This window comes from Phaseolus vulgaris, chromosome 3 (assembly GCF_000499845.2).
Source record: "Phaseolus vulgaris cultivar G19833 chromosome 3, P. vulgaris v2.0, whole genome shotgun sequence".
Classification (NCBI taxonomy): domain Eukaryota; kingdom Viridiplantae; phylum Streptophyta; class Magnoliopsida; order Fabales; family Fabaceae; genus Phaseolus; species Phaseolus vulgaris.
Genome location: NC_023757.2, coordinates 27,128,288 through 27,145,161, shown reverse-complemented (window position 1 = coordinate 27,145,161; position 16,874 = coordinate 27,128,288). Strand labels below are relative to the sequence as shown.

The window sequence follows — 16,874 nt, the reverse complement described above, 5'->3', positions numbered from 1 at the left end:
TAAAGTAGGCATTTATCACCAATGGCTAAGAACCAAACCAGCAGAATGTACGATTCAAGCCAACTGTCTCCTTTCACAATAAGATGCATGTTAAAGAAATCAACCAATTTTGAGGTAATGCATATGTAATACTAATACTATAATATTTTTGTTATTGTGGGGTTTTTATCATTATACATGAACTAAAATTAAAGTTGTGTTGTGTTAATAAGAATGAGCAGTTTTTCTTTCCTTTTCCAAAGAAAAAAGTAAAGCAAATAAATGTGCAATAGCCAAGGAAGGAAGCCATGAGCAGGTAAAGTTAGTTTAGTTGGTAGAACATATAGGACCCACCTTACCATTCAACTAACTCAACCAATAATATTTTTGCATGTTAAAATTAATAAAAACACTTCACCATGGTCGTTGATCAAGCATAATAAATAATTAAATGTGTCCAAGGCACGTTTCTTTGATTTTTCTCTCCATAGTTTTCCATGGAAGTTTCCTTAGTGAATACAAAACCAGTGCTGCAAAAGTTCGAAACTAACTTGTATGTAGACACTACAACGTTGTGTGTGAGAGTGCGAGAGTGAAGTGGGGAAAAGCATATCAGATCCTTTCCACGCATTATTATTTTTTTATTCCATTTCTATTTTCCGAGACATTGTTTTATGTACATTAATCTTTGAATCTGGGATGCCCCAAACTCCTAAAATTTTACTGTTTACAACCTTGACATAGCTCAGTATCCATATCCACATACACTTTAAAAGGGTTAGAAGAAAAAACCACTTCCGAGAACATAGTAGGAAGAACAAGAACAAAGGAACTTCACTAGTGGGGGAAAAGCTGGTCATATTTTACTGTTTTTTTTTTCTGCTTTTTCTTTTCTGCTGTGCATGTCTGACTGATATAAGCTCATTTTCTTTGACTGCATTGCAACTTGTGGGGTGACACCAAATCATTGCATTCTCACTTTTGTCTGGAAAAGTTAGGGTCTTTTGAATTTACATTTGCACATTCCTTTGGTTGAAACTCAAAACCCCCCTTTCAGCTTTTTAGATTGGCGGGGGGAAACTACTATTAGGGCTTGATTCTCGTTCTCTGTGGCGTTTGAATTGCAAAAAAAATGAGGGAAAATGTTGTTCTGGCAAGTGAGGAAATGTGAGGTGGAGGAAGAGGAAAAAGAAGAAGAAGAAAAGACGGGTTTGAGTAAATGAGTGTTTTGAGACATGGGGTGTGTGTTTGGGAAAGGAGCGTCAAGGAGGAAAGAGGAAGTGAAAGTTGAAATAGCAGAAGAGTGTGCTGTTCAGAACGGTGGGAATGTTAAGGAGGGTGGAGAAGAGGAAAAGAGCAAGCCCCCAAAAGGGGAGAGAAGGCGATCCTCGAAGCCGAATCCAAGGTTAAGCAATCCACCTAACCATGTGCATGGTGAGCAAGTAGCTGCAGGGTGGCCCTCTTGGCTCTCCAAGGTTGCTGGCGAAGCTATAAATGGGTTGATCCCTAGAAGAGCCGACACTTTTGAAAAGCTGAATAAGGTATGGAGGTTAATGACTGCTTTGCTTTCTTTTCCAGTTTAAGTATGTGGAACTTGGTTGTTTTGATTTCAAATTTGAAGATTTTATTGCTTATGTTGTTTTTGTTTTCAAATGTAAGCAACATCTAACAACAAGAATTCTTTGTGATCTGGGTTTTTCTGTTATCTTGAAAGTTATTAATAGAAAGCCCTTCTATTAAAATGTCTACTTCCATTCTGTTCTTGTAAAGTTAACAAATATCTGATCTATAACTGGCTTTTTTGGACTATTTTTCTATCAGGTTGGACAAGGTACTTATAGCAATGTTTACAAAGCAAAGGATACCTTGACAGGGAAAATTGTTGCCCTAAAGAAGGTCCGCTTTGACAATTTAGAGCCGGAGAGTGTCAAATTCATGGCCAGAGAGATCCTTATTCTGCGCCATCTGGATCATCCCAACGTTGTCAAACTGGAAGGTTTAGTGACTTCAAGGATGTCATGCAGTTTGTACCTTGTGTTTGAATACATGGAGCATGATTTGGCTGGACTTGCTACAAGTCCAACAGTAAAGTTCACAGAGTCTCAGGTATTTACTTATTTAGCTTGCATATTGTAAAATCTAGAACTAGGGTTGGTTGAAATTTATAATTCAAATCAGTCTTCTGTTTCTGATTTTGAACTTCTTTTCTTGATCATATCTGGGTGTTTTAGGTTAAATGTTATATGCATCAGCTACTTTCTGGACTGGAACACTGTCACAACCGTCATGTGTTGCATCGTGATATAAAGGGGTCAAACCTTCTTATTGACAACGAAGGAATTCTTAGGATTGCTGATTTTGGATTAGCTTCCTTCTTTGATCCTAATCAAAAGCACCCTATGACCAGCAGGGTGGTTACTTTATGGTATCGTCCTCCAGAGCTTCTCCTTGGAGCCACTGATTATGGTGTAGGAGTGGACCTCTGGAGTGCTGGCTGCATTCTTGCTGAATTGTTGGCTGGCAAGCCTATTATGCCTGGTCGAACCGAGGTAATCTTTGAATGATTCATTTCATTTTATAATTTCTCTAGGAGAACCTTTCAAGAGCATAAGACTTTTCACTTTACTAGTAATTTAGTAAATGGTGCAAGAGTTTGTTGCTCATGCTGTGAGGTTTGTGCTTCTGATTTTATTGATATATATATCCTCTGTGCTTCATAGGTGGAGCAGCTACATAAGATATTTAAGCTTTGTGGTTCTCCTTCTGATGAATATTGGAAAAAGTCAAAGCTGCCACATGCTACCATTTTTAAGCCCCGACAATCATACAAGAGGTGCATAGAAGAGACATTTAAGAATTTCCCAGCATCATCTCTGCCACTAACTGAGACCCTTCTTGCAATCGATCCAGCTGAACGCCAAACTGCCACAGCTGCATTACAGAGTGAAGTAAGATACAATTTTATCACTAGTTAATCCTACAAAATCACTTATTTCTGCTATTTCCTTAAAATATATGCATAGGATTGCTACATCTACTTGACTGTTCCCTTCTTGTCATGTTTCAATTCACAAATAGAATAAGTAATTCACTGCAAACAAAGATGGGTGTGGTTTTAAGCAAGCCACATTTGCTTTGTTCATGCCATATACCACCTCCTGTTGACTTTTATTGCTTTTGTTTATTCTTAATAAAAGTTCTGGATTGTCAGGGCTTTGTTTGCCACTTATCAAGAAATACATTCTTATCATGAGTTAACTGTCTTACAGAGTTCATAAAATCACTTAAATTGCGTCTATTAGTGGATGGACTAGTAATACTGAACTTCATTTGAATTTGTTTTTTCCTTGGATTGGTTTTACTCTATATTTAAAGAAAACCGAGGTTGCTTGACACTCATGGAAAATGGCAGGGATAGCTTTATGTAGGTGGTTATATATAGTTTTAAGTATAGATATGATGAATTAAGCTTGAAATCCTTATTACTCCAACAATTTAATATAAGAATCTAAGTCTAATATTAATTGCTTCTGTTTTGCAGTTCTTTACTACAAAACCTTATGCCTGTGAACCCTCTAGCCTTCCAAAATATCCTCCCAGCAAGGAGATGGATACAAAATTGCGGGATGAAGAAGCTAGAAGGTGGATAACTTAAATTGCTTTAGTCATCATAACAAAGATTTCATGAATATATTTAAATACTGAAGATCAAGTTTTTCTCTAACTTATAGATGAAATTCTCAATTATCTTTTGAATTCTTGTTTGCATAAAAATCTATTCTGACCAAGTTTGTATGTTAGATTGTTTTGCCATTCGATTCCCTTGTTTTTCTATATTTGACTGAGGAAGTTGCGAGGCATGTATATAGTTTGAACAAATTTGTTCAGCTATCCCTCATCTTGTGAACTTTCTCTTATTCTCTAGCTCTCAATGATACTGGTGGAATCAAAAGATTTTTCTGATTGAAAATACTGAAGATCCACAAATTTCAATAATTTAATTGTAATGTTTCATGACTGTAGATTGAGGGCTGCTAACAAAACTAACGCTGGTGTGAAGAAATCACGTCCACGTGATAGAGGTGGAAGGGGAATTCCAATTCCAGATTCCAGTGCTGAGTTGCAAGCAAATATTGATGTATGTCAGATAAGCACCTCATTCATCTGTGCAAATACGTTTTGTCTTGGTGAATATATATTTTTTAAACTTCATGTTAAGCATCTCTGTCATTACATGAAAAAGTTTTATTAAAAAATAAAGAAAAAAGAGAACAAACAAGAATGGGGACTAGGCCAAACCCCATACATAAGAAAGATCAAATTTAGATCAATTAGAACATAGGATTTTAATACTTTTAAAAAGAACTCCAAAGAAAAACTATGGAACAAACAAAAGAACCAAAATAACACCAATAGATGAATATCCCAGAAAAGTAAGGACTCTCATTTCTTCTTAATAGACATCTTAACACCTTTTCTAGGATGTCTCTTCCTAATAGTTTGAACAACACGAACTCCATTATCACTAAGAGATTACTTGGTGAATACTTTATTCTTCATATTTATTATTCTTATGAATAAAGCGATTGTTGAAAACATTGATCTTCACATGCATCCATTTGTCTAAAACAACACTTGAAATTCGTCTTCCATCTCCTTCTCATCCCTTTTCAATGATCGAATGAGAAACTTACATATATATGCATTTGTATGTATCTTCCCATCCCAGTTAACTAAGAATTAAAGCACTTTCCAATTTTGATAAAGTGACATTGATACATACAGTGTTGTTGGTTCATATGAGAGCTTACTTTTGTGTCTGAATGCTGTAGTAATGGTTTAACTGTTATTACAGAGATGGCGACTGGTAACACATGCAAATGCCAAGAGCAAGAGTGAAAAGTTTCCTCCACCTCATGAAGATGGAACTCTAGGCTATCCTTTGGGTTCTTCACGTCACATGGATCCAATTTTTGATCCTCCTGATGTTCCATTTAGTTCCACAAACTTGTCATATCCTAAATCAAATATCCAGACCTGGTCTGGTCCATTAATGGAAACTAGTGTGGATGCACCAAGAAGAAAGAAGAAGATGGCAGGGAATGGGAATGGGCGCACACATTCAAAGAAGGAATCTTATAGATAGATATGGTGTGAAAGAGTATTCAAAAATAATTAAAGAATTGCAATAGAACACCAATTATTTTTCACAAGCATTGGTGTTTGGTGAAGCTGCAAAAGTGCTGCTGATTTATTGTCTTGCTTCAGAGAGCTACAACATATTTTATCTTTCTCAATCATCAACCCTTTATTCCCTATCCTGTATAATATAATCACACATAATTTTATATATATATATATATATATATATATATATATATATATATATATTCATTGCATTGAAGATTAAAATGTTAATTTATTTAAATAATATATCATTTTAATACCTAGATTTTAATTTCATTAGTTTTTTAATTTTAAATATTTTTATTTATGATATACGTATAAAATAATCAGTTATTTTTAACTGAGTAATATATTTAATAATTTTAAAAATCTAAGAGTAACAGGAGAGTCATTTAAATTATATAATTTACTGTAAATAAAAAATAATTTGGCTTTCAATTTTTATATACTTATGATATATTGTAACCATTAATATCATTAAATTTAAATAAGTACTTTCAATTGTAGGAATAAAAATATCACTTATCAAGTATTTATTACAATTAAGATATATTTTAACTGTGGTTTAATGTTGAAATATTATTTCATGGAAGAAAATATATACTAGAGAACATAATATTGTTAGGATGTTCTTATGCAATTATTTACAACAATAAATATTTTATAAGTGGTAAAAAAATCTCATTCTAATATTTTGGTTAGATTTCTATCCAATAAAAAAAGGTCAAAAAAATAATCTATACGAAAAAAATTATTTTAATATTAATGAAATATGATAAGAATCCAAAATTAATTTGATGAAAATTTCTAAAACATTATGTTGATACTATAAATGGTCAAGACTCAAACAAAAAAAAAGTGAGTATTTATATTTGAGATTTTAAATTAGGGAAAATATAAGTATTTGCAAACAATGGATGGTTTATCTAAATTGAAAATTAAAAAACTTACAACATGTTAGTATATATCTTTGTGTAAAAGTCTAAATTTAATATTCAGCATACATTTTACAATATCATATATTTTAGTATAAATATTACTTGAAATAATTCTATTAATATGTGTCACATTCATAAAATTTAATTAAAATAAGTAAATATCTATAAAAATATATAAAAATTGTCGTTATTATCAAATTATAGTCAAGGATCACAATATTTACACAAAAATAGACATAAATTTTGGAAAAATTTCTAATAATTTATTTAAAATTTCAACACTTTATTTATTTATCAAACTTATCATAGTTAAATAGATATCATGCTTAATAATAATAATAATAATAATAATAATAATAATAATAATAATAATAATATATTTTAATATACCTTACCATAAACGAGTTGATTGAGTTAGTACATCAACCGATAATCTATCCTACCTTTACTCATATGGACATTAGATAAAAAAAAAAACTTATTTTAAAAGTTCTACATCAAATTAATTTGATAAATTTTAATTTGAATTAACTAATTTATTTTGAATATTTTATATTAAAGGTATTAATAAGATATCATTCACTCTTCATACTTACTTACTTACTATTATTTAATAAAACATATTATTTATTTATTTTCATATTTACATCATAATATATATATATATATATATATATATATATTATTTTATCAAGTCGTTAAGTTTTTAGGGTGTTATTTTTTTATACATCTGACAGGAGGAAAGTCTTTTAATTTATATAACTTTACTGTGAATTAAAAAAATACTGGCTTTTAATTTTTATATACTTATGACATGTGGTATAAAATAATATCATTAAAAATATTTAATAGAAAAATATTTTGAAACATATGAATAAAAATATCACGTACTTATATTTTGTATTTCTTCATGATGATTTAACATTGAAAGATTATTTAAAGTAAAAAACACCTATATAAAATAACACAATGATTAGTATGTTTTATATAAGTGTTAACAAACTAACTACACACACAGATATATATATATATATATATATATATATATATATATAAATGTTTCCATTGAAGATTAAAATAATAATTTATTTAAATAATATTTAACTTCATACCAACCTTTTAATTTAATTAGTTATAATTTAAATTATTAATAAAACATGTTCACAAACTTTAAATATTATAAAAAAATATTTTTATTTATAATATAGGTATAAAATAATCAATTATTTTATTTTTTCACATTTCAAAATTGCACATATATAACATGATTTACATAATTTTTTTAAGATTAGTTTCTTATATTATTTTATATATATATATTTAGCATAAAATAAGAAATATCCATGTACATATATAGTCAAATGCATATGACAATTTAAATACAATAATGATAAATTAAAAAATAAATAAAAATCTGAAATCTTCTTTTATTAAATACATTCATATGAACCTTCCCAATTGAGATGGGCCTTGGCCAAACCATGTCTGGACACAAAATAAATAAGTAAAAAGTTTTTTTTTTTTTAAATGGATTCCAACCCATGAGAACCCTAATTTGAGGGCACAGCTTACTCGTCTTCTACCCAGGTGAGTTCCGCTGAATGTTTGCATTTTTGTTTTCGAATTCAATTTGGTTGAACCCGTTGTTTTGCATTTTTTTGTTTCGAATTCAGTTTTGTTGAACCCATTTTTTTTCATTCTTGTTTTCGAATTCAGTTTCGCTGAACCCCTTTTTTGTTTTGCTATATCATAATTGTTGCGTTATTTTTGTCCTCGAGAACTATTTGATTCTATTTAAACGAAAAATAATTGTGTTTATTAGTTTGTTTTAATTTCCCCATCCTATTGCAGTGAGGTTTTAGGGTTACACAGTGACTGACGAAGATGAAGAACAGAAAACAAAAGGGTGGTGTTGTGGCAGAGTGTGATGGTGGTGTTGAAGATTTGGGGCGTGTGATCCACGAGCATGCCCTTTTCTTTGACAAGTTAATTGAGTTGATTCCGGCCAAGTTTTATCTGCCTACTGACGACAAGGAGAAGCCATGGTTTCAGGGTCTCAGCAAGATTGCAAAGGCTGAGGCGAAGAAAGAGACCAAGGAGAATATCAAGAAGTCTCGGAGGGACCGTTTGAACCCTGACAAACCCTCTGCAACTACCCTTGATCTTCTCAAGGAAAGCTTGGGAAAAGAGAAGGTGGATGACAGTGATGAAGAGAAGGGTGCAGCAGTGGCTAAACCTCCTTTGTCTGGATTGAAAAAAGATGATCGGTCTGTGACTTATGAAGAGCTTCGGCAAAGGCTTCATCGCAAACTTGAAGAGTTTCGGGCAGGACGAAACCTTGGGAATTCAGAAAAGAAAAGGGATGAGAGAGATGCTAGGAGAGGATATACTAAGGACCATAAACGTAAGAGGGATGATGAAACTGATGAAGGTAACAATGTGAGTGCTGAGTTGGTCGAGAAAGTAAAGAAGGATGCTGCAGAGGCTTCCAAGGAGCTTGTGTTTGGCCATGTCAAACTTCAGAATGAGGAAATGCTAGGGAAGAAGAGGAAACTTTCAAAGCATAAGGAACTTGAAAGGGCCAAGAAGTTGGAAGAAGTGAAAAAGAATGATCCTGAGAAGGCTGAAGCTTTTGCCAAGAAGCAATCGTGGAAAGCAGCCATGGATAGAGCAGCAGGGGTTAAGGTTCACGATGATCCCAAGCTCCTGAAGAAAAGTATTAATAAGGAGAAGAAGCAGCAGAAGAAAAATTCCGAGAAATGGAAAGATAGAATCCAAACGAGGGACCAATTGAAGGCGGAGAAACAGAAGAAAAGGACAGAGAACATAGCTGGCAGGATTCATGAGAAGAAAATGCGGAAAATTGCCAAAAGAGAGAAAAAGCTTATGCGACCAGGCTTCGAAGGTCGCAAAGAAGGTTTTATGAATGGTGGTGGTGCCACCTAATATGATTTTGAAGTTTATTGATTTGTGCCTTTTCTTTACATTATTGTTTTCTAGCTTTTGAAGAATCGGTGTTAGAGAATGACAATTCAATGGCTCGAAAAAGGTGCACCTATCAAGTTCTGTATGCACATTTCTTGAAATGAAAAATATTTTATTTTCTATTATTTTCTACATAGGCATGCCATGTTTTAACAAATTGCTAGCTCTTGTAACTAGTGTCTATTACTACTGGATTGCAAGTATTGTGTTAAAAGAGAGATATATCTACGTCTTAAATATTGCTAGCTCTTGAGATGTTGCTCTCGAAGACCCTTAGTGTACCAGGTGTGGTCTTAAATTTGTATTCAATACGTAGACGTCTCCTTTGTTTGGATAGGAACAGAGGAAATTGTATTGACAAAGACTAGGGTATATACATTGCTCTGTGCATCTGGCAGGTCCTTTAGCTTTACAACATTTTAAGTATTTCACAACTGTAGGTTTAGGGAGTACTGTAAACGTTACTAATACAGTAGTGTTCTAATTTGTTTAGAAGGTGTTTGTAAGTTATCTTTGTTTATTCCTAGGAATAATCAGATTGAAAAAAATTAATTTTATTATTTGTAAGGGGGTTTCTAGTTAATTATACATAGGCATATTTAATTGTCCCCTTATTCAAATCATCATTTGGTATTCCTGTGAGGTGGTGGGAAAGTTTATTCTAGTGTTGCATGGAAAACTCCTCTTTCAACAAGTATACAATATCTATTTGGCTGTGTAACAATCGAAAAATGAATACCAATTTGGCTGACTTGTTGGTGAATTTTAACGTTTCAATTTTTCTCATTTTGTTGAAATGTTATGTTTTCCCTCTTTTTACTGAAAGGAATAATTTGTTTAAGAAGGTTTTGTATTGTTTTTATGGTGCGGTGCGAAGAGGAGTTTTCATGCCCGTTATGTGGCCTGGCCATGTTATTTATTTTGATATGGAGTCAAGAGAACATGGAAAGTTACTAGGATTAGTAATTCTATTACTATGGCAGTAAGGCCCATGCTTCTTGTCTTGTTGGAACAGTTATATGTTTTGATAAAGCTGTTCTTAGCTAGGGGGAAAAGAAAGCAAATACCAGGGGTCAACGTTTTTACTCTTACAATTTTTTGTTTCCCACGAATTATTCTTATCAAATTAGGTAATTTCCTTAAACAATTTAGCATACACAATCCAGTGTTTTTTTTTCTGGCACTAGAGCATGCTAGCCTTTCTGCCACACTTTTTTCCAATAGTTATTTTCCTTCATGTGTGGTGCACTCCCACAACCATTAAATAATAAGATGCATCAACCTTGAAGAAAGGAGTATTAAAAATTACAGTTGTCGAAAATTCAACAATAAGGAGCTTCAAGCACACTAAGTTTTTGAAGTGCGTAGGATTTCTGAACATTGGTAAATTGTTCTTAGACAGTTTGGATAAAATTAGATGCATGCATTTATAATGTCTCTCAAATAAGTTTTGTTGTTTTAGATATTTAAAGTGTATTCTCACGGCTCTGCCACGGCCCTAAATTCAATAGCATAGTCTCTACCTGTGAAATTCATCCAACAAACCAGGAATCATGCACCCTTTTTACTGTCGAGCATAAGCAGTTAAATTGGCGGTGTCTTTGTCTTTGGAGGTTTTTACTTTGAAGATTATTTAGTAATGAATCAGCTTAGCATGCTTAAATAAATTCATGAAGTGTAAGATGCTGCAATCCTCTTGTACAAATCTTCTAGCTGTTGAACTAACAGAGTCTTTAATTTCTTGATAAGCATTCAATTTCCTTCTTCAATTCCATCTTTCCACTATGAGAATATTCTGTGCATGGCAGCTCAAATTCACTTTTAATGTTGTCTTTCCAGGATTTGTAAAACTGATTGAAGTTTCAACGTACTACTTTTTTTTACACAATGTCCTACTTTTCTAACAAAAGGGGTACTATCAATGATCAATACCATATCTCTATAATTGGATAGCATTTTTTTTATTGCCATTATTAGTAATAAAACTGCAGGGAAACATTTTACATATTTTTCTGGTTTCGACGTGTTTAATTTCTGCGCACTTTCATTTCACTGGAAAAAATCATATTATTAATCAATAAAAAGATCATAGTAAATATAATTTAAAATAGCAATTATAAAAATAAACAAATTTATGATAAATTATTATTAAACGATAGTCTGAAATCAATTGCTTACATGTTACCAAACCCAAATCACTTGTCTTGATCTAAAACGGGAAATGAGTATGAGAGTTAACTGATAAAAAAAATGCTAAATTGATAATTTACAACAACTTGTGATAATTTGTAAAGATGTGTTATAAAAAAACTATGTGCATTTTAATGTAGTTAATATTTCTTATTCATGTGCATTAAGTAAAAAAAGTAATATCTTTTACTTAATATGGGTATTTTATAATTACAATATACATTATTAGTAAAAAATCCAATAAACTTTAATTGTTAATTGTACGTTTTTTTAAAGACTCGTGAAATCAGTGGAAAAGTGCGAACGGAAGAGGTACTTTTTGGTTAATGTTAAATTTCGAAACTTTTAACATGTTTGGATTGGTGTTTTGGATCCACGTTTTCTAATAAAACTCACGTTCAAAAACTTCAAGTGGCGCAAAACCAAGTATTAGTAGATTCAAAACAAGAAAAGAACGTCCAAACATGCACTAAATTGATTACTCTATTCCTTTAGTATGAATTGTTTGACTTATTATTTTTGTTTCTAGCACTTGAATAGTTTAGTGTGGTTTTGGCTGATTCAAATCATGTTCTGTTTCGTATAAAATTAGGCTATAACAAGGCTAGGAAACTACAAGAAGTGATAGTAGATAGAAGCCCGGATGTTGTGAGGACTCAATAAAATGCATTTGTAAACATTATTTCCGTAATTTATAATTCAAGAACATGTGTTTTGCACTTGTAGGAAACTAGAAACAAATGAAAGACAAAGCTAAGAAAGAATAAAACATACACGCACACAACAGGGAGCTAGATACAAATATGGGACGAAAAAATTATCTCAGAAAAACAAACAACCCTCACACATCCACATAACCGCCCTAGTATTTCAGCTGACGATGATCCAAATTTCCAATTACCTTTGGGCAGTTTTGTCAGATTCTTCCCATGAAGCCATCATCAAATCACACCATACTGCTAAAGACCACGCTTGAATGAAAGCCAACATGATCAAAGAAGCAAACATGACAGTTACAATCACAAAACTACACCCAGAATCAACACAACATCAGCCACAAAAATTATATTCCTTGTTTGATTTTGAAAGGAAATATGGCTATCAATGCCAAGTATTGTAAATGGACCAGTAAGGCTTTGATTAATAGAAGGAAGAAAAAAAGAAGCTAATAAACTAATCTAAGCTGATTCTTACTGCAGTGAACAAACATGTAACACAATTGCTATTTTGCACAATGAGCTACCAGTTAGGCTGTTGCAAAACACCCTCTACCTTCTCTAGCTTTCTCTTTATCCATTTCTTGTCCAAGCTATGTTCTAATTTTAGAATGTTGAGCTTGGAGATGAATACCTGTCCAAAGATACTCCAAACATGCATCATTCGCAAGCAACCGTGGTAGCGAAGCTGCTGAGGCAGATTGCAAATGCCTGAAATGCTGAGATAGGGTAACGGTAATCCATTGTAAACATGTCCTTCCCAACTTTTCCAAATTGGAGGATGACGTCATCCTCTTGTGGTTCAGCATGTCCATTGACTGTCAAAGCAGCCAGCTGAAAGTTTTTAACTGAAGCAATTGTCACTCGCCCTTGAAAGTTTAAGCACCAACACTGCATCTGCTCGTGCCACCTGGCAGCCTTATTTTTCAACACTAGAACGTCATCTTTTTTATTGTTCTGCTCTCCAGATATGGAGTTTTCTAGATGAGTTGAGTTTGTCTGAAAAAATGGGAATGAAGTACCTATGTTACTAGTAGAATAACTGGTCTGTGAAGGAGCTACCCTTTCTGGTTCAATAGCAGAAGCAGGAATGGTATCTATGACACAATGCATTCTCCTTGGCCCCCTGCTTGCCATGAACATATGGTAAGTATTGTTTAGTTTGTATATAAGAAAAATTCAGTTAGCTAATATGCTTTCAGCAGAAACATCCATAACTCAAATCATTATAGGTTTGTCAAGCAAAAGAAAAACATGAAGAACTATGATAGCAGTGTTAAAAGCTTTACCTGGAGCCTAATACATTCAGTTCATATGAGATATGGGCAACTGGGTAGTTGCCTGTAGGGACCTTAGGTGAAACTTGTTTTGGATTCACCAGCCTAGTGGAGCTACTTTTTGTCATCTTTGCCCTTGCATGAGGCAGTTGGCTATCGTAGATTGTGAACTTGGTTCCCAAAAAATTTGATCTTATAAAATATAATGGAAAATGGGTTAATCTTCACCCTAAGAAACTAAAAAGAACAATAATGGCAACAGCGCGTGATTAAGAATGCACCTCAATTTCCCTATGTGGGCACTGCTTTCCCTGGACATATCATCCGCATCCAGGGAGATAATATAATCTGTGCAGGTTGGGCGTCTGAACTTACGCGCAGCTAGAAGGAACTTCCCATCATCAGCTAGTGCTGCAATTGAAAAAGATAGTGGCCAAAAGGAACATACAGTTAAACAATGAATTGAGAAAGCATAAAAAGGAAACCTTATATTATCCTCCAAAACTAACGAAGTATTTTAGACAAGGGAATCAAGAATAAGCTCAACTATTGACTAACTACTAACCACTAGATAAACTGAGAAACAGATAATATGTCTGTGTGCCACTGTTGCGCCTAATGAAGCACTGAAGTAGATGTTCCCTTGGGCCAGGCTGCCAAAATGTATTTACCAACTCAGGTTATGTTTAAGCAGTGCAACTTAAGAATAACAATACAAGGAAGACAAAAGTCTAATTTTCAAAAATCCAACTCATAAATCACTAGACAAATGTGTTATTTAATCTTATATTTCTTATATAACCACACATGTCTTGATGGATGACCATCTAACCAGCATATTTTGGAAGAGTCTTTTCTAGCATTGAAAATTTGTACATAGTAGTGAAGATTTTATTGGACTTGTTTTTTGGTTATTTTTCATGTATTTAGCCTAGTAGAGTAGGATATACACAGGAAAAGAGGGTGTAAATTGTAAGCATGACATATGAAGCATGAGAAATCCATCTAAGCATAGGCAAGGAGGGCATGAAGGTCCACATGTCATCATCTCTCTAATGAGAGAATTTTTCACCAACAAAGAAAGGTCATTTGTCAACCTCTAATTTGATTTACTCCAATGGGAGGGAGTCATTTGTCACCATAGGAGTGAAGAGTTTAAGATTAAATTTTGAACCTTGGTTGCATTTAGAACTATAAATAAGTGTGTTAAGCCTTTTGTAATGCAACCTGAATTGAGTAAGAAATTTATGCCAAAATGTTGTCTCACTTGACTCAAGTTCACTCTATTTTAGCACCAATTTGTGTGTCTAGCCTAGGACTCTTTAGAAGTTGGTCTCACCTCTTCTAAACCTCTACTTCCACACCTCAAATTCACCTTTCTGATCTGACCTATACCTCCATATAGCTTCCGCATCTCCATAGAATCCATTCAAAATTAAAAACTCCAAAACAAGCAAGCAAGACCGTGTGTGCATCATATCTTGATTTAGTAAAATTTGTTTTAGAGTGAGGTGATTTATGTTTGGATACTTTTATTCCAAAAAATATAGTTGGAAATTTCAATAAAAAAGTTTCGATCTAACCTAAAATTAACTAATGTTACTCTAATCTAGATTAATTAAGGAACCAGAATCAGTTCCTTATGATGAAACTAAATACATGATGAATATTTATAGAAAATCACTTTAGCTAGTATTTCAAGTGGTTCAGGATGAAGTATGATGAATCCAGAAGAAAATAAATAAAGGTGGAAGAGTAAAGGGCGACTAATTGAAATTGAGGAAATTTGAATGGAGAGGATTGTGCAGTAACCTGTTTGAGAGAGATGGGGAATGTTATGTTGGAAGAGAGTTGAGGTGGCTTGACAATCTCCTTGACGATGAGTCTCCAGGTGCGGCACACTCCGGCACAAGCCACCACGCTTCTCCGCGGTGGCCACTTGGCCTCCGACGACTCAATTCGGAGGAGAACCTCTCTGAGAAGCTCGTGGGGCATGTTGGCCCACCAACTCTGCTCCAACCCATCATCCATGGAAAGCACCCCACACACCCCTTTTGAGGAAAGACTCCAACTTCAATGATGGGTCACTGTATTGTGTTGTGTTTTTCACAGAAATATCTACTTGGGGGAGAAAAACTATGTTGAAGGATGAGACAAGAGGGTTACCAGTTATTGTTAGTTAGAGAGAGAGAAAAGACGAAGGAAAAGGTAGAACGTGTTCACTGTAGAGAGTGTGATGGATTGATTAGATATGAACCAGAATACAAGATTTGGATCCACCTCTTCCAAATTTAATCTCCAAACTCAAATCAAATTATTTAAATTGAATTGAAGACTAAAGATTAGAAAATATGCTTTTTAGATAAGATGTTGATTAGCAATAGTTGAAATAATTCAAAAGCAAAATTTGGAAAAATTTAGTTTAGTTTAATGAACCAAGAAAATGAATCTCAATCTACAAGAGACATATTGCACCACCAATATCTCCATGCAAGTCATGATAAGATTTAAAAAAAAAAGTGGTGATAATATTTAATGTCTTTTCACAGCAATAATAATAAAAAAGAATGATGTAGATTAAATAAGTCAACACTGAATATATGATAGTTGATGTTGTAATAAATTAGAATCCAAAAATCTAAAGAACAAAATTGAAAAGATGAATGTTGCAACATTAGTATATAATTATTGTGCAGAAGCATAAGTATGTTTTTGAAAACTCAAAATTGTGAATGATGACTATCGTACATAGTTGTCTTCCATCTTGTCACAGCATCTTTACATTCAACTTCTTATTTTCAGGAAAAGTAGTGTAAGAAATAATTTACTTTCATTTGTTTGAAAACATGTTTTTATTCCGTGTTTTAAACATGATTATTGTTAAGAAGAATATCCCTAAAATTTCAAAACTTTTGTAGACCCGTATAAATTAGAAAACATTTTAAAGCATGACTTTTTTTAGGTTTCTTTACGGATTTGGTGTAATTTTTACATTTATTAAAATGGGTAAGTTTATTACTTTTTACAAAAATAGGTAAATCATATTTTTTATGATGTTTTTAAAATGAAAAAAAATCATGCATTTAATTATGACTTCTACTTTCTATCAATCAGATTTTTTTTACTGAAATCACTAGGAGTATGACTTCAGTCTTAATTTTTTTAATTTTTTTTATAAAAATCGTACGTAATGTCCTAACCATTTTTTTATAATCGAATAGAAGTCATGCATGAAGACATGACTTATTTATTTTATTTTTTTAAATTGTTTTTTTATTAAATTAAGTAGAAGCCGTGGATTCGGTCCTAACTTTATGTCTTTATTTTTTATTTTTTAGAAGTCGTGGGTTGCGCCATGACTTTAGAAATAAGGTTTTTTTAATTTATGGTGTTATTTTTGTGTAAAAATAATTTCATGTTGTTTTATTTTATTTTGTATATTTATTTTAATTTTTTAAGATAAATAATTGGGTGAAAACTTAAAACTGTAATGTATGGAAATAAATTTATTGATTAAGTGAATGATGTTAAGAAATTATAAACTAAGAAATTAAAAATAAGAAACACACCACTAAATGGTAGAAAAAAAGCAATAACAATTA

General features: G+C 32.7%; 3 protein-coding genes across 3 annotated transcripts; 2 read left to right on the top strand and 1 right to left on the bottom strand.

The window, feature by feature from the left end:
- The first annotated feature begins 395 nt into the window (after positions 1 to 395).
- LOC137806962 (probable serine/threonine-protein kinase At1g54610) lies at positions 396 to 5,276 on the top strand. The gene is made up of 7 exons (XM_068607364.1): positions 396 to 1,520; positions 1,801 to 2,085; positions 2,211 to 2,528; positions 2,700 to 2,927; positions 3,521 to 3,621; positions 4,003 to 4,117; positions 4,835 to 5,276. The coding sequence occupies exons 1-7, from the start codon at positions 1,215 to 1,217 to the stop codon at positions 5,123 to 5,125; spliced, it is 1,644 nt and encodes a 547-aa protein (XP_068463465.1). The 5' UTR covers positions 396 to 1,214; the 3' UTR covers positions 5,126 to 5,276.
- A 2,266-nt stretch (positions 5,277 to 7,542) lies between these two features.
- On the top strand, positions 7,543 to 9,214 carry LOC137806964 (ribosomal RNA-processing protein 14-C). The gene is made up of 2 exons (XM_068607367.1): positions 7,543 to 7,691; positions 7,956 to 9,214. Exon 2 carries the CDS (start codon positions 7,989 to 7,991, stop codon positions 9,048 to 9,050), a length of 1,062 nt encoding a protein of 353 aa, XP_068463468.1. The 5' UTR covers positions 7,543 to 7,691; positions 7,956 to 7,988; the 3' UTR covers positions 9,051 to 9,214.
- A 2,711-nt stretch (positions 9,215 to 11,925) lies between these two features.
- Positions 11,926 to 15,537, bottom strand: LOC137806963 (tubby-like F-box protein 3). Its single transcript, XM_068607365.1, has 6 exons — positions 15,085 to 15,537; positions 13,838 to 13,925; positions 13,554 to 13,683; positions 13,285 to 13,464; positions 12,630 to 13,121; positions 11,926 to 12,250 (listed from the first exon to the last, which is right to left on the bottom strand). The coding sequence occupies exons 1-5, from the start codon at positions 15,301 to 15,303 to the stop codon at positions 12,656 to 12,658; spliced, it is 1,083 nt and encodes a 360-aa protein (XP_068463466.1). The 5' UTR covers positions 15,304 to 15,537; the 3' UTR covers positions 11,926 to 12,250; positions 12,630 to 12,655.
- Between the last annotated feature and the right edge of the window lie 1,337 nt (positions 15,538 to 16,874).

What these genes read in the sequence shown, in the direction of transcription:
- LOC137806964 (XM_068607367.1), top strand. Translation starts at nt 7,989, where the DNA reads ATGAAGAACAGAAAACAAAAGGGTGGTGTTGTGGCAGAGTGTGATGGT.
- LOC137806963 (XM_068607365.1), bottom strand. Translation starts at nt 15,303, where the DNA reads ATGGATGATGGGTTGGAGCAGAGTTGGTGGGCCAACATGCCCCACGAG. An exon ending in GTTTCTCAGTTTATCTAGTG is followed by an intron (nt 13,684 to 13,837) that starts GTTAGTAGTTAG and finishes TTTCAATTGCAG; the next exon opens with CACTAGCTGATGATGGGAAG. An exon ending in GCCCACATAGGGAAATTGAG is followed by an intron (nt 13,465 to 13,553) that starts GTGCATTCTTAA and finishes ATATTTTATAAG; the next exon opens with ATCAAATTTTTTGGGAACCA.
- LOC137806962 (XM_068607364.1), top strand. Translation starts at nt 1,215, where the DNA reads ATGGGGTGTGTGTTTGGGAAAGGAGCGTCAAGGAGGAAAGAGGAAGTG. An exon ending in CAGCTGCATTACAGAGTGAA is followed by an intron (nt 2,928 to 3,520) that starts GTAAGATACAAT and finishes TCTGTTTTGCAG; the next exon opens with TTCTTTACTACAAAACCTTA. An exon ending in CGGGATGAAGAAGCTAGAAG is followed by an intron (nt 3,622 to 4,002) that starts GTGGATAACTTA and finishes TCATGACTGTAG; the next exon opens with ATTGAGGGCTGCTAACAAAA.